The following is a 13,356-nucleotide window of genomic DNA, read 5'->3' on the forward strand; positions in this document are numbered from 1 at the left end:
TTAAACTCACAGTAGTAGAGAACAGAATTGTGGTTACTAGGGGCTGAGGTAGAAGGTAAAAGCTATGTTACTCAAAGGTTAAAAGATACAAGGAATAAGTTCTAGAGGTCTACAGCTGGGCATGGTGACTAGTTAGGATAAAAGTGTACTTTTTTTTTTTTTTTTGGTCTTTTTGAGACAGTGTCTCTCTGTAGCCCCAGCTGTCCTGTACTTTTGAAATAATAGTGTGCATTTGAAAATTGCCGAAAGTGTAGATTCTAAACGTTCTCCTCAAATGGCTCAGCAGTTAAGAGCACTGGCTCCTCTTGCAAAAGACCCAAGTTCAACATCCAGCACCCATATGGCAGCCAACAATCATTCATAACTCTAGTTCCAGGGAATCTGACGCCCTCTTCTGTCTTCCGTGGGCATTGCACAACATGGGTGCACTTACACACATTCAGGCATAACACTCATACACATAAAAATAAATAAATGTTGTCACAAATGATGGGCTTTAAGGTAAAGATATGTTAACTAATTTGTTCTAATTGTCCCCAAAGCATACACATATATCAAACATCATGCTGTGCCCAGTGCTTTATGTAATTTGACATTGATCATCTACATAAATAAATAACAAAAGAAATTGCATAAATGGCTCCACAAGATGGCTCAGCAGATAAAGGCATTTGTCACCAAGCCTGAATGCCTGAGTTTGGTCCCTTGGGATTCACATGGTAGAAGGAAAGAACCAACTCCCACAAGTTGTCCTCTGATCTCCACATATATTCACACACACACAAATTAAATAAATGTAATTTTAAAAAATTTTCAGAGGTACCTGTTCGGGCCTTCCCCTGACATAGGGACTGAACACTCAGGGGACCCGCCTGGATCCTGCCCCCACGTGGTGATAAGAGTTATGCAATTTGGGAGCGTTTTAGATAAACCTACTGAAGGGGTGCCCCAATTGCCTCACCTTGTGCCCCTGTTCAGCATGGAAGAAGCCAAAGCAGTCTGCATCCCAATTCTCCATCAGCAATTTGGGTAACCTCTTCAAAGGATGGTGTGATAAGAATAGGATGTAGGAATTGGCTAAGAAGTTAGGGTAAAATGACTCCAAAGAAAAGTAGCCAGTTTCTTAGCTAAAAATTAAAATGTCCTTGGGCCTCTTAGCAACACACTCTGTTCCAAAGGCCAAAAATGTCAAAAGTATTTGGGAGCTTTTATCTAATCCCTAAAATCTTTTAGGGTTACCTCTTCAGAGGGGGGAATATTAGAGTAGCAAAAAAAACCCATTAAAGGAGAGAGAGAGAGAGAGAGAGAGAGAGAGAGAGAGAGACAAAGCTGTCAGAAAAAAAGTGATGGGGAGATATGGGAGGTATTGGAAGGGAGGGAGTGGGGTGGATTTGATCAAAACATCTTATATGCATGTATAAAATTCTCAATAAAGTTTTAAAAAAATTTAAGAAAGGAATATAGTCACCTTTATAAAAGAAAGAAGAAAAAGAAGAAAGAAAGAAAGAAAGAAAGGAAGGAAGGAAGAAAGAAAGAAAGAAAGAAAGAAAGAAAGAAAGAAAGAAAGAAAGAAAAATTACTGAGTCTAGAGAGATGGCTCAGTGGTTAAGAGCACTGGCTGCTCTTCCAGACAACCCAGGTTCAGTTCCTAACATTCACATGGCAGCTAACAACTGTTTACAACTCCAGTTCAAGGGAATTCAATGCCCTCTTCTGGTCTTTACAGGAATTCCATGATATGACATGGGTGTACTTACATGCAGGCAAAACACTCATACACATAAAATAAAATTTTAAATATAAAAAATTAGATGATATTACATAAACTGATATACAGATAGATAGACAACTTTATTTACATCCCTGAGCCAACAGCATCAGCATTATTGCCTGGGAAATAATTAGAAATGTAGACTCAGCCCCACAGAATAATTACTGAATCAGACGCTCTGGTGGTAGGATTCCACAGAAGATGATTGTGGCAGATCTAACAAGTTAGATCCGCCAGTCTAAGGATTATTTTCTTGTTTGTTTGCTTGCTTGCTTGCTTGCTTGCTTGCTGAGACAGGGTCTCATTCTGTATCCCAGGCTGACCGTGAATGCATGGCAATCCCCTTTCATTAGTCTCCCATGTGATGAAATTACAGGTACGAGTAATCTGACATTCTTTTTAAAAATTTTCTTATTAGAATATATTAATTATATATAATAATGGGCTTCATTAAGACATTTTCATGTATACACAAAGTATTTTGATCACCTTCATACGCTGTTACCCTTTCTTGTCTCTCTTACACTCCCTTTGACACCCCCCCACCCCCGACTTCTAATTCCTAACTAGACAGCAATCTTGTATCTCAGACTGGCACTGAAAGTTTTGTGTAGCTGATGATGATCTCAAATACCTGATCCTCCTGCCTTCACTTACCAAGTGCCATAATTATAAGCATGCACCACCACACCCAGCTTATGTGACACTAGGAATTAAACCTAGGGCATCATGCATACGAGGCAAGCACTAAGTATGCATATCAGGCAATTAGAAATTTGATTTTTTATTTAATGTGTATAAGTGTTTTGAGTGTCTATATGTATATGCACCACATGTGTGTCAGGTGCCCATGGAGGGCAGAAAATGGCATCAAATTCCCTGGAACTGGAGTTACGGGCAGTTGTGAACCACCATGTGGGTGCTGGGAACCAAACTCAGAGCCTCTGCAAGAGCAGAACTGCTCTTAACCACTGAACCATATCTCCACCCCTAAAGCCCTTTTCTTAAGACTGCTTTGTGAACATTTTATTTTTCTGTCTACTGTCCTGCAAGTGTGATTGACTCAGTGCTTAAGAACATAGAACAAACCAACAACCATTAGATAGGACTAGAATTGGCCCACAGGCTATAGTTTGTCATTTCTTGGTTTTGAAGACCCTGTGAGACACCAGATGTAAGTAAGTGCATGGCCCCTAGATGACAAGTCATCAGAAATTGTAGCCCAGTTTTAGTACCAGTGCTGTCAAACTTGGTTAAAAAAAAAAAAATCCCAACCCAAACCAAAGAAATTCAAACTTGTCAACAGCCTCTGAAGTGTTATTTGAGTAAATTTTTATTTTTTATATTAAAACACTAAGACTCTACACTCAATAGCTCCTTATAATTTCTAGATTCTGTTTTTTAGCATTTTCAACATTGGGAAAATATTCTACAAAAGTACTCACTGTTTACTTTGAAATTTAACTTCAGCATCTTGAGATTTTGTTGTCGTATATTTTTTGTTTTTGCTAAATCTGACATCCTATCCATAGATCACTATTTGGAAAACTCTGGTTTTATCACATAATGAGGATAATCAGCACAAATAACATTTTGTTTTCTAAAGGAGGGAAGGAATTGCATTCTTATGGAATTATCCCCAAGGTTCCAAACTAATAACTCCCCTGGGTAGAAGCCACTGAAACACTGAGACAACCCAGGGCTTCACACTCACGGGTGCCAAGAACAAGCTTAGGTCACCCAAGGAAAAAGCGCAATAATCTTGCATTTGTCCCTGTTGATTAAAGTCAAGCAGCGTCCAGGAAAATGTTACCCACCCCTCATGTCGCTATGTTGAATTAATAAGTGAACAGTATTAATGATGGAAAAATTCAATTAAATCCAACATATCCAAAGAGTTACAGTTGGCTTTGTCAGTAATCAAATTGTATACTGAGAAAGCCTTTTTCCTCAGTCAACAAATCTTCTCAGTAGAGAAGAAATATTCTGTGCACATAAACAAAGGGACCTAGATCAAAGATTCCTGATAAATATTTGATAATGAAGATGGGGGTGGAGTAGGTGTCTTCAGATTTCACTTATCTTCCGACCAGTGAGCTATAAAACCATTTCCTTGGGAATTACAGAAGAAGGAGATTCACTTCAGCATGTGGCAGTCCCTGTCCTTTCAGACTTCATAGACTCAAGAGGACATGTTTTCATTTTATAGAACAACATGGCAGTTCATGTCAGAAGACCCAGAATTGAGTCTCAGCTCTACCACTACCAAACAGTACAAATGTAGTTAATTCACATAATCTTCTCAACCTCCATGTCCTATCTCTAAAATAGAGATGAACTTTGTCAAGTTCAAAATCGATCATGAATAGGAAAATTTTTACAACTCATGAGCCACAAAGCACTGTCATCCAATATTCCCATGAGCAAGAACAGAATCTCTGGTAACTAAAGAATAATCCTGGGTTGAGTTGAGTTACCAGACATAACATGCTCAGAGCATTATGATCTCGGGAAACATGTGTTAGTCATCCTCAGCTGCAGAATAAAGTTAAACCATAGAGTGTGGGTGAACCAAGTGTGGAAAACAAAGGCTATAGATGCTCTAACCAGGACATCTATATCACTCCCTCCAAGGCTCAGGCAACATCTGGAAGAGGGGGCAGAAAGAACATAAGAGGTTGAGGAGGATTGCCATGAAACCTCTTCCGGATGTAACACAGTCATTGCACTCAAGAACTCAGTGCAGCTATGATCACCAGCACAAAACTGGACTTGTCCTCATGTCATGGTGCATGGGGAAGGGGCTCACAATGTCCTACCCCTCACTGAAGGGACTGTGTGGCAGCTACTGGACGCGGGTGGAGGTGGTGTCATTTTCCTCAGTATTGAAGCCACTGATCAGCTCTTCATGCTCCAGTAAATAATTCCCCACAAATGCTCATACAAGCAACCATAATTAAATGTGTTGAGTTACCAAAAAAGAGAGATTAAAGTAGAATAGAATTTATTGGAAAGTGAAGTTTTCATCAGAAGAGACAGGGGGATGAGAGAGGGAAGTGGAGTGAAAATGACCAAAAATTCAATAGATACACATATGACATTGTAAATAAATAAATAGAAAGTGGTCGAACCAACAAAAATTAATTGGCACACATTCTGAAAGCTAACAGTGTAAAATCAAGACCTCCCTGTGTAGGGTTTGTTTGTTCTGAGCTCACCTTCCTTGCTTTGCCAATAGCTGCCCTTTTCCCCGTGTCTTCATATGGTGTTCCCTCCATTCACATCTCTACGTCCAAATGTCTTCTTTTTCACAAGGATACCAGTCATACTGGAGGAGGGGGAAGGGGAGGAGGAGGGGAAGAACCACCACCTCTACTATCACAACAAAGGCTTGATAAAAGATTTAGTGTGATTTAGGTTAAGACTTGAGGTAATGGTGTCTTGACAGTGAGGTATGTAGGATGCGGTGTGCTGGATAGCTTTAGTGTCAACTTGACACACCTGGGTTGAGGGAGCCTCAATTGGGGAATTTCATCCATAGGACTGGCCTGTGGCCATGTCTGTGGGGCATCTTCTTGATTATTGAGTGATGTGGGAGGGCCCAGCCCACTGTGGGTGGTGCCGCCTCATGAACTGTGACCTGGGAGATGTAAGCTGAATAAACCCTTTCTTCCCCAAGTTGGTATTGGTCAAAGTATTTTGTTACAGCAATGGAGAGACAAACTAGAACATGTGGGAAGCAAGGTATTCCTGATATAGGAAGGGGTATAAGTAAACACATAAAATGCTGAGTCTAATCTGAGAGTAACAAATAGTATAGTTGAAGTAAGTCATGAACTTTCTTTAAACATGCTAGGATTGGGGCTGGAGAGATGGCTCAGTGGTTAAGAACACTGGTTGTTCTTGCAGAAGACCTAGGTTCGAATCCCAGCACCCACGTGGCAGCTAACAACTGTCCATAACTCCAGTCCCAGGGGATCCGACAGCCTCTTCGGACCTCCGTGGGCATTGCATGGCATGGGTGCACTTACCTACATGCAGGCAATACACGCATACACATGAAATAAAAATAATAAATATAAAAATCAAAAAATGCTAGGATAGCAAACATGCAAATTAAGTCAGGATGATCATGAAATGCATGGCTCAAATGAGGACCGTTTTGAACATGAAAGAAGGTGATCTTAATAACTACTAGCAGGCAAAAATCATACCCTAGGACTGCGCCAGGGAACCAGGACACACAACACTCAACAAAGGCTGAATCACAGTGAGTCTTAAGTGCCAAGCTCAGCTATTTGAACTTCATACACAGAATTTTGAAGTCTTGAGAAAGAAGGGCGTTGTCAGTGCCCTCCAGCCAGGCTAGCCCTATCTCTGCTTCCCCAACTTTTTCTAGAATTGTCGAGCAGTAAAGAACTTATTGCCTTGGAATAGCTGTTAGAAAATTCTGTATTGGATCTCCTTACATTTGGTTCCTTGTCTCTTGCTACCATTTGGCCCAGTCCTGCCATCTCAAAAACACACAGTGCTAATCTCTCTTCACATTGGAATGAAAGTTGGATAAAGAAAGATATCATGACCTTCTGTCATCTTTTTACATGTGATCTGGCCTCCAGCCATCCTTACTACAGCATCCCTATAGTTCGCTATCATTTTGTGTCTTCTAATAGGTTTTTTTTAATTGATTCCCTTTGTTTCATCTTCCTGGCTACCATCTTGATTGAGGACACTGTATTTCCTTGATTACATTACTACAATACCTCCAATGTACTCATTTCCCCCTTCTCTCTCTCGCTCTCTCCCTCCCTCTCTCTCCATCTCTCTCTCTCCTTCCCTCCCTGTCTCATAAACCATCCCTTCAGCCCATTGCCTATTCTGTAGGCTTTCCAAAACATAAAACTGCTTGTGATACAGCCCACTTTACAAACTTAACTGGCTCCCCTCTCCTAAGGATGAACTGCAGCATAGTTACCACGTCACCACAGCCTCACATCTCTCATCCTCTAACCCTCTGAATTCTTTCTTCCAGCTTCTTGTACTACCTTCTCGCCCCCGTACAGTTGAAGGTACTGACATGAAGACAGACATCAGATCTGTGGACAGTTTATCCTGTTCCCATAAGTCTGAATTAAATAAGTCTTCCTAAGTAGTTCCACTGCAGCCTTGTTTCCTCTGTCAAATTCATCAAATAAAAGTCACCAATTCCTTACCTAGGACATCTTTACGTTGCAAACTCCACTACATCAGTTCTGTGTTTTACAGCATAGTAGATGACACACAGTAAGTGTGCAGTTATTGCTAATAGCTTTAACGTATAGTACTCAGATCTAGATATAATGATTCTAAAGACTGATCAATACAGAGTAAAATGACTCATGTTCTGTGTTCTATGCTCTAGACTTCTTTATATAAAACCTATTTATTTATTTTTTATGTGTATGAGTATTTTGGCTACATGCATGTAAGTGTAGCATGTGTATGCAATGCTCAAGGTGGCCAGAAGGGGACATCAGATCCCCTGGTACTGGAGTTACATCTTACTATTGATTTCATTCCCAGTTTAAATCAATATATTCAGTATATGAAGCCACCAGTCATCTCCCTAACTTCTATCTGTTCCTTTCTCTCTCTCCTCCTCTCTGTATATCTGTCCCTCCCTCTTCCTCCTCTTCTTGGTCTCCCTTTCCTTCCAATCTCCCCCTTCTCTTACATTCACACAACCAGTAAGTTACAGTTTACTTTTAAGATCCATGCATAAGGCATGTTATATGTGTCTTTTCACACACTTTCCAGAACTAAAATTTAAAACAGAGTACAATAACTGATAAGTTCTGGACTTCTAATCCTTATGCCTTTTCTCTAAGCCAACATGATTCTCTGTTTTGAATTCATGGATGTCAATGACAAATAATCAGAAGTAAGGACAGTGCCCAGTAAGTAGCATCACACTAAAGATATCCATATGTGAATGCATCCACTAATCAGGTCTCTTTTGATGAATTAATTCAGCCAGTTATTGCCCAGACTGTATGTATTTTCTGTTCCAGAAGAATGTAGTGAGATTTGGGCCTTCCTGTAACTAAAATTCTAAATTGGTGGGGTTTTGTTTTGTTTTGTTTTGTTTTGTTGTCTTTTTGAGACAGGGTCTCCCTGGACCCCCAGCTGTCCTAGAGCTCACTAAGTAGACCAGGCTAGCCTCAAACTCACAAAGATCCACCTGCCTCTGCCTCCCAAGTGCTGGGATTAAAGGCGTGCACCACCTGCATAAATTGGTGTTTTTAAGTACAGCATGCTTTCAAATGCTTCATTTTAACTAAAATTCCAACTATCCCACCTTTAAAAATAGATAATAAAATAATCACTCAGAGAGAAATTTACACAACTAGAAAGTGCCAGAGTTCTTGAGACACAAGCCCAGGTCCTATGACTCCAAGTTCATGGTCATTAGCACACATTACACAGGATCCTCTCAAAACAGAACACATGCATAATTTGACTTATGCTGACTCCTAACCACCACCTACTCCCTTCTCCCAAATATCCACTGAATTAATTAGCCCTTTGATTAGAGGTTTTTAGCCAGACGTCTATAACAACCCAAGGGGATTGAAGGGCAGGCTTGGATGAACCTTCTACAAGTTTATGCAAAACACTATGTGTAGCCTTTTGCATATTGTTTTTCTAAGAAGAGTAGTGTGCATCCAAATCTCAAAAGAACCATGGCTCTAAACAGTTTAAGAAGACTCAAGTTTAAGTAGCTCCCTACAGAATGCAATTAATATTCACCTCTCTGACTACAATTTCCGAATGCAGAATTATCTTTTTAGAAAATCAAATTCACATTTTCTCACTTCTTGCTTCCCAAAGCCTCCTTCACTCTCTAAAGAGCCCTTGGAGATTTTTGCCCCACGGCCATTCTGAGGCCCTGGGTATCTTTTCTGTCAGTGTCCTTGTTTCCATTAGGTTCCAGCCTAAGGAGGATTTTTTTTTTTTTTTTTTTTTTGCCTTCATAAAGTCAACAGAGACAATAACCACAAAAAGCCTCTCATGATTTGAGGTAGTTAGGATAGATGCTGGGATGGGAGGAACCTCCCCGACCCCAATTCAGATATGGATCACGGGGTAGAGGACAGATTTAGAGCATTATCTCAAATACCCCAAAATTCTAAATCCTTCCTCTTTAAAACAACTGGAAGGCTGTGATAGGAAAAGTCGTATTCTACATATGCTCTTGCATCTCTGTCATCTAATCCAGTGCCTCAACTGAATACTCATTCCCAAGCATTGCTTAAGAATTCACGAAAAGGTGGGAAAGATGGTTCAGTGGGTAAAGGCACTTGCCATACAAGCCTAATGATAAGAGTTGGAATCCCCAAAAATGGAAGGAAAGAACTGACTCTACAAAGTTGTCCTCCTACCTCATATGCACTCCATGGTATGTGCACGTGCGTGCACACACACACACACACACACACACACACACACTGATAATCTGGGGCTGAGGATGTGGCTCAGTTGGTAGGGTATTTACCTAGCGTGCACGAAGCACTAGATTCAATCCCCAGTATTATATAAAACCAGGTGTGGTGGTACACACCTGTAATCCTGGCACTCAGGAAATGGAAGCAGGAGGATCAGAAGCTTATGATCTACATAGAAATGTGAGACCAGTCTGGAATATATGAGACCATGAAGAAAAGAAAAAGAAAGGGAAGGGGGGGAGGGGAGGGGAGGGGAGGGGAGGAAAGGGAAAAAAGAATTCAGAAGAATTCATGAAACAACTCAATTGAAACATGGGGCACTAGTCTCTAAAGAGCTTGGAACAAAAAGCAGGTAATGTCTATCCTGCAAGTGTTTAGAGTCTAGTCTAGTCTAGCGGGACAGATACATAAATCACTGCAATAAAGAATTTTAAGGATTTGATAGGCTTTGTAAGGAGGAAGGGAAGCTTTAGGCAAATGTGATAAAGTTGCTTAACCTATTCTGGAGGAGGAGGAGGAGCAGATGGTCTGGGGAGTTTCCAAGAAAAAGTGATTTTTAGCTGAGTCTTTAGAGAAAATACAGGGAGCAAAGTCATACTTAGTAAATAGCTTAATATGCCACATTTGTAAACAATGTGTGTAAAATATGTGAAAATAGTTCCTCTAATGTAGACAGGGAATGAATGATAAGCTGTGTGTGTGATCAATGAGTAAAGTAAAAGGCAAATTGTACAGAGCCTGAATGTACCTTTTTTGGGGAGGGGGGTCTTTTTGAGACAGGGTCTCCCTGTAGACCCAACTGGCCTGGAACTCACTATGTAGACTAGGCTGGCCTCAAACTCACAGAGATCTGCCTGCCTCTGCGTCCTGAGTGCTGGAACTAAAGGCTTACGCCACCATGCCCGGCCCATTATTCTTAAAAATACATAAATTCACTGAAGGTATTTCAAAAAGGATGTTCCTGATCACAATCCATTTTAGAAAGACCATTTGACACTGTACAGAGATAAGGTGATGTGATACTTCATCTTCGTCAGCTTAATTGAATTTAGAATCACCTGAAAGGTACAAGTCTGAATGTGCCTATGAGGGTGATGCCACAGAGTTTAACTGAGGAAGGAAGGCACACCCTGAATATGAGTGACACCATCCCATGGGCTAGGGTCCCAGACTAAAAAAGGGGAAAAGATAAACCAAGCTGCATACCAACATTTCTTTCTCTCCTCTCCCTCGCCCCATCTCCTCTGTTTCCTGACCACAGATGAATGCAATGCATCACCACCTCATACTCCCAGCAGCAGCCTTCTGCCACTATGAACAATATCTCCTCTAACAGTCAGCCAAAATAAATCCTCCATCCTTAAGTCCCTTGGTCAGGTGTTTTGTCACAGCAATAAGAAAAGTACAGATAGGGGCACAGATTGGGCAGGACTGACCCCAAAGAAGACTAATGAGAAGCTGTGACCAGAATGAACTGAACTAAAACCATGGCAGGAGAGAAGAAGACACAAGAAAGTATATTATAAACTATACCCAGTAGGAAGGCAGGAACAAAACGAACGAAAGCTGGGGAGTGACCTACGATGATTCTGTTGGGTTTAGCACAATAGGATGCCATTAGCACAGTGGAAAATAAAGAGGAAGAACAGACCCGAGAGAAAGGTGGAGAAGACAGAGTCATTCCTGAACATGTTGATTTTAAGACGCTTTATGGAACATCCAAATAGAGATGTTCCATTGTTGAGACTGGTGTTTTAGGAGAAAGGCCAGTGCATGCTATAGGCATTGTAAATGTCTGTAGTGGTTGAAGCCATTCGAGTGGATGAGCGAGCCTAGACTATGGGATGACAAGAGAAGAGAGTTAAGGAGAGAACAGCAGGACACACTGACCATTATCACAGTGGGAAATAGAAGAGGAAGAGTAGACATAAAGGGAGGCTCTCGAAGGCCTTAAGCAGGAGCTCAAAAGACAGAAGAGAACCAGGAAGGAGAGCTATCACAAAATCTAGGACAGAGCCCACAAAGTAGACAGGGAATGGCCAACCCTTCAAAATGGCACCAAGAGCCTGAGGGAAAGGACTTTAAAACGCTCCATGGCTCTGCTGCAGAGACCTTTGGAGGCCCAAGAAAGGGCGATCAGTGGTGGGCAGAGAAGGGACAAGAAGGAAGGGAAGACACTGAGCCAGCGAATGTCACCCACTCTCTTGAGAAGAAGGCCAGGTGGCAGTTGGAGGTGGCTGCAGAGGAACAGCAGAAGTTCAAGAAATACCTGATGAAGTGAAAAGAAACAACTATTCCCTGTGGAATTGGTGTGTGCTAAACACATGAACAAATCCCAGAGAAGGGCTCTTTAAGTCCTGCTGAGCACCGGGAAGGCTTTTGTTTTCATCCTCTTTTATCAATCAGAAATGGCTCCCTGTTTAACCTGTTAAAATGAAACCAGAGAATGGAAACCCAGCGATCTCTGAAACCCTTTGACCCACCGCTCCTAGCTACCCACCTGCTCTGTCTTGCCCTTGGAGATTTCCAAGTCCACATCAAAAGCACCCATGACCGACTGAGAACTGGGGCTCCCTCTTCCCTTAACCCAAAGTAGTCAGATCCATCCGAAAGGCTTGTTTAAATAGAAAAGTACAAAGGGTCAGAGACTTGCTACTACAGATCTGGTGTGCGGAGGGGCTCCTCTACCCGGAAAATGATCTGTCTTCTTGGGGCAAGTGTAGGGGCCGAGGGAACGCTACTGAAATTGCTTTAAAATTCCCCGGTCTTGCCAAGCGCTTGTCCAAAGGGTGATAAACAAGAAGCCCAGCAGACTATCTGTGCCAGGCGGCTGCACACAGCCCCCTGCAGCTGGCTGTGGCCAAGGGGGCTCGCCCCCTCCCCGCAGCGCGAGCGGTGGGAAGCAAATTCGTCCCCAGCCCCTCTGCAACTTCCACCGGCTCGTTTTCCGGAAACGAGATACGCCTTTGCAAAGCCAAAGAGTCTCTGGCAGCGACTACTAGAAATTAGTTAAGCTCCGCATTTGTGCGCCTGGAACTCGCTGCAGCTGAGTGCACCGGAACGCAGCCCAACTAGGACCGTTTTCCGGTTGCTGCGGAGGCCCCTTTGCAAGGTTTCCCAGTTGCACCGAGCAGCGGCGTGGACCCGGGAGCCCCAGCCTGGGAGCACCGCAGAGGGGCGCCTACCGTACCCGATCGGCGGCGTGGCGGCTCATGCTGCGGCGTCTGGGTGCCTGGCTCCGTCCCGGGAGCTAGGGACGCGGCCTGGGCTGCAGGCCCGGGACCTGGGAGCTAAGCCCGGGACCGCTGCTCCCCACTGCGCTTGTTTGCACTGGGCCGTTTGCTTTTGGGATTTCTCCAATGCAGATGGAGTCAGGGGGCCGCTATCCCGGGGGACAGTGATTCCATTGGAAGCTGGCCTTTGACAAGACACACACATGACCTTTGACTAAAATGGCTTTAGGGAAGGAAAAGTGTCCGGACGCTGAAAACCCAGCGTCCAGCACCACCGCTCACATTCCCACCCCCAACCGCGCCGGGTTAATTTTTCATCTTTCAAGGAGAGTCCTTGTGAAGTTTGCTTTGCATTTCCCCTTCGTTCTGTAAGACTCATTCTGCCTTTTCTTGAAGAACTTTCTGTGTGATGTTGACGGATCCCTGAACTCGCCTTTCCAGGTGATTGAATAGGGCCGGCCGGGTGCACATTCTAGAAAGTTTCTGTATATCACCACCATATTTTTTCTCCTTGAACATGTTACAATGTTCAAAAAGGTTTTCACAACTATGCTGTTATTTGGCCTCCCAAAATGTGGGGGGAGCCTGCCTTGTTGTTACCATGTTACATATAAGGAAATAGAAGCAGGAAAAAATATATATACACACACACACACAATTTGCCCAGTCAGCTAACCAGAAAGTGAGTCTTGCTCTCTCCTTTGACATCCAGTCTTTACTGAGTGACTCACCTTAACTTAATATCACAATTTTAATACAAAGCAACCGTATAATTGCCTCAATTTTGTAATTATAAAAGTGTTAGAATTCATTTTAATAGAATAATGACTGGGTCAGTGATACCCACAGATATCTTGAATTTATTGAC

General features: G+C 42.5%; 1 protein-coding gene across 4 annotated transcripts in view; it reads right to left on the reverse strand.

The window, feature by feature from the left end:
- The window catches only part of Enpp2 (ectonucleotide pyrophosphatase/phosphodiesterase 2), a 123,675-nt gene extending 111,017 nt beyond the window's left edge, over window positions 1-12,658 (reverse strand). The window contains exon 1 of one of the 4 annotated variants that reach the window (XM_008837974.3): window positions 12,446-12,658. In XM_008837974.3, coding sequence (XP_008836196.1) covers window positions 12,446-12,469 — 24 coding nt within the window. In that variant the 5' untranslated portion in view covers window positions 12,470-12,658. The remainder of the gene's footprint in view (window positions 1-12,445) is intronic. The other 3 variants (XM_008837972.3, XM_008837978.3, XM_008837976.3) reach the window with 3 other exon arrangements.
- Window positions 12,659-13,356: the final 698 nt, after the last annotated feature.

The sequence above is a fragment of the Nannospalax galili genome, unplaced genomic scaffold, assembly GCF_000622305.1.
Source record: "Nannospalax galili isolate Female #2095 unplaced genomic scaffold, S.galili_v1.0 scaffold17, whole genome shotgun sequence".
Taxonomy (NCBI): domain Eukaryota; kingdom Metazoa; phylum Chordata; class Mammalia; order Rodentia; family Spalacidae; genus Nannospalax; species Nannospalax galili.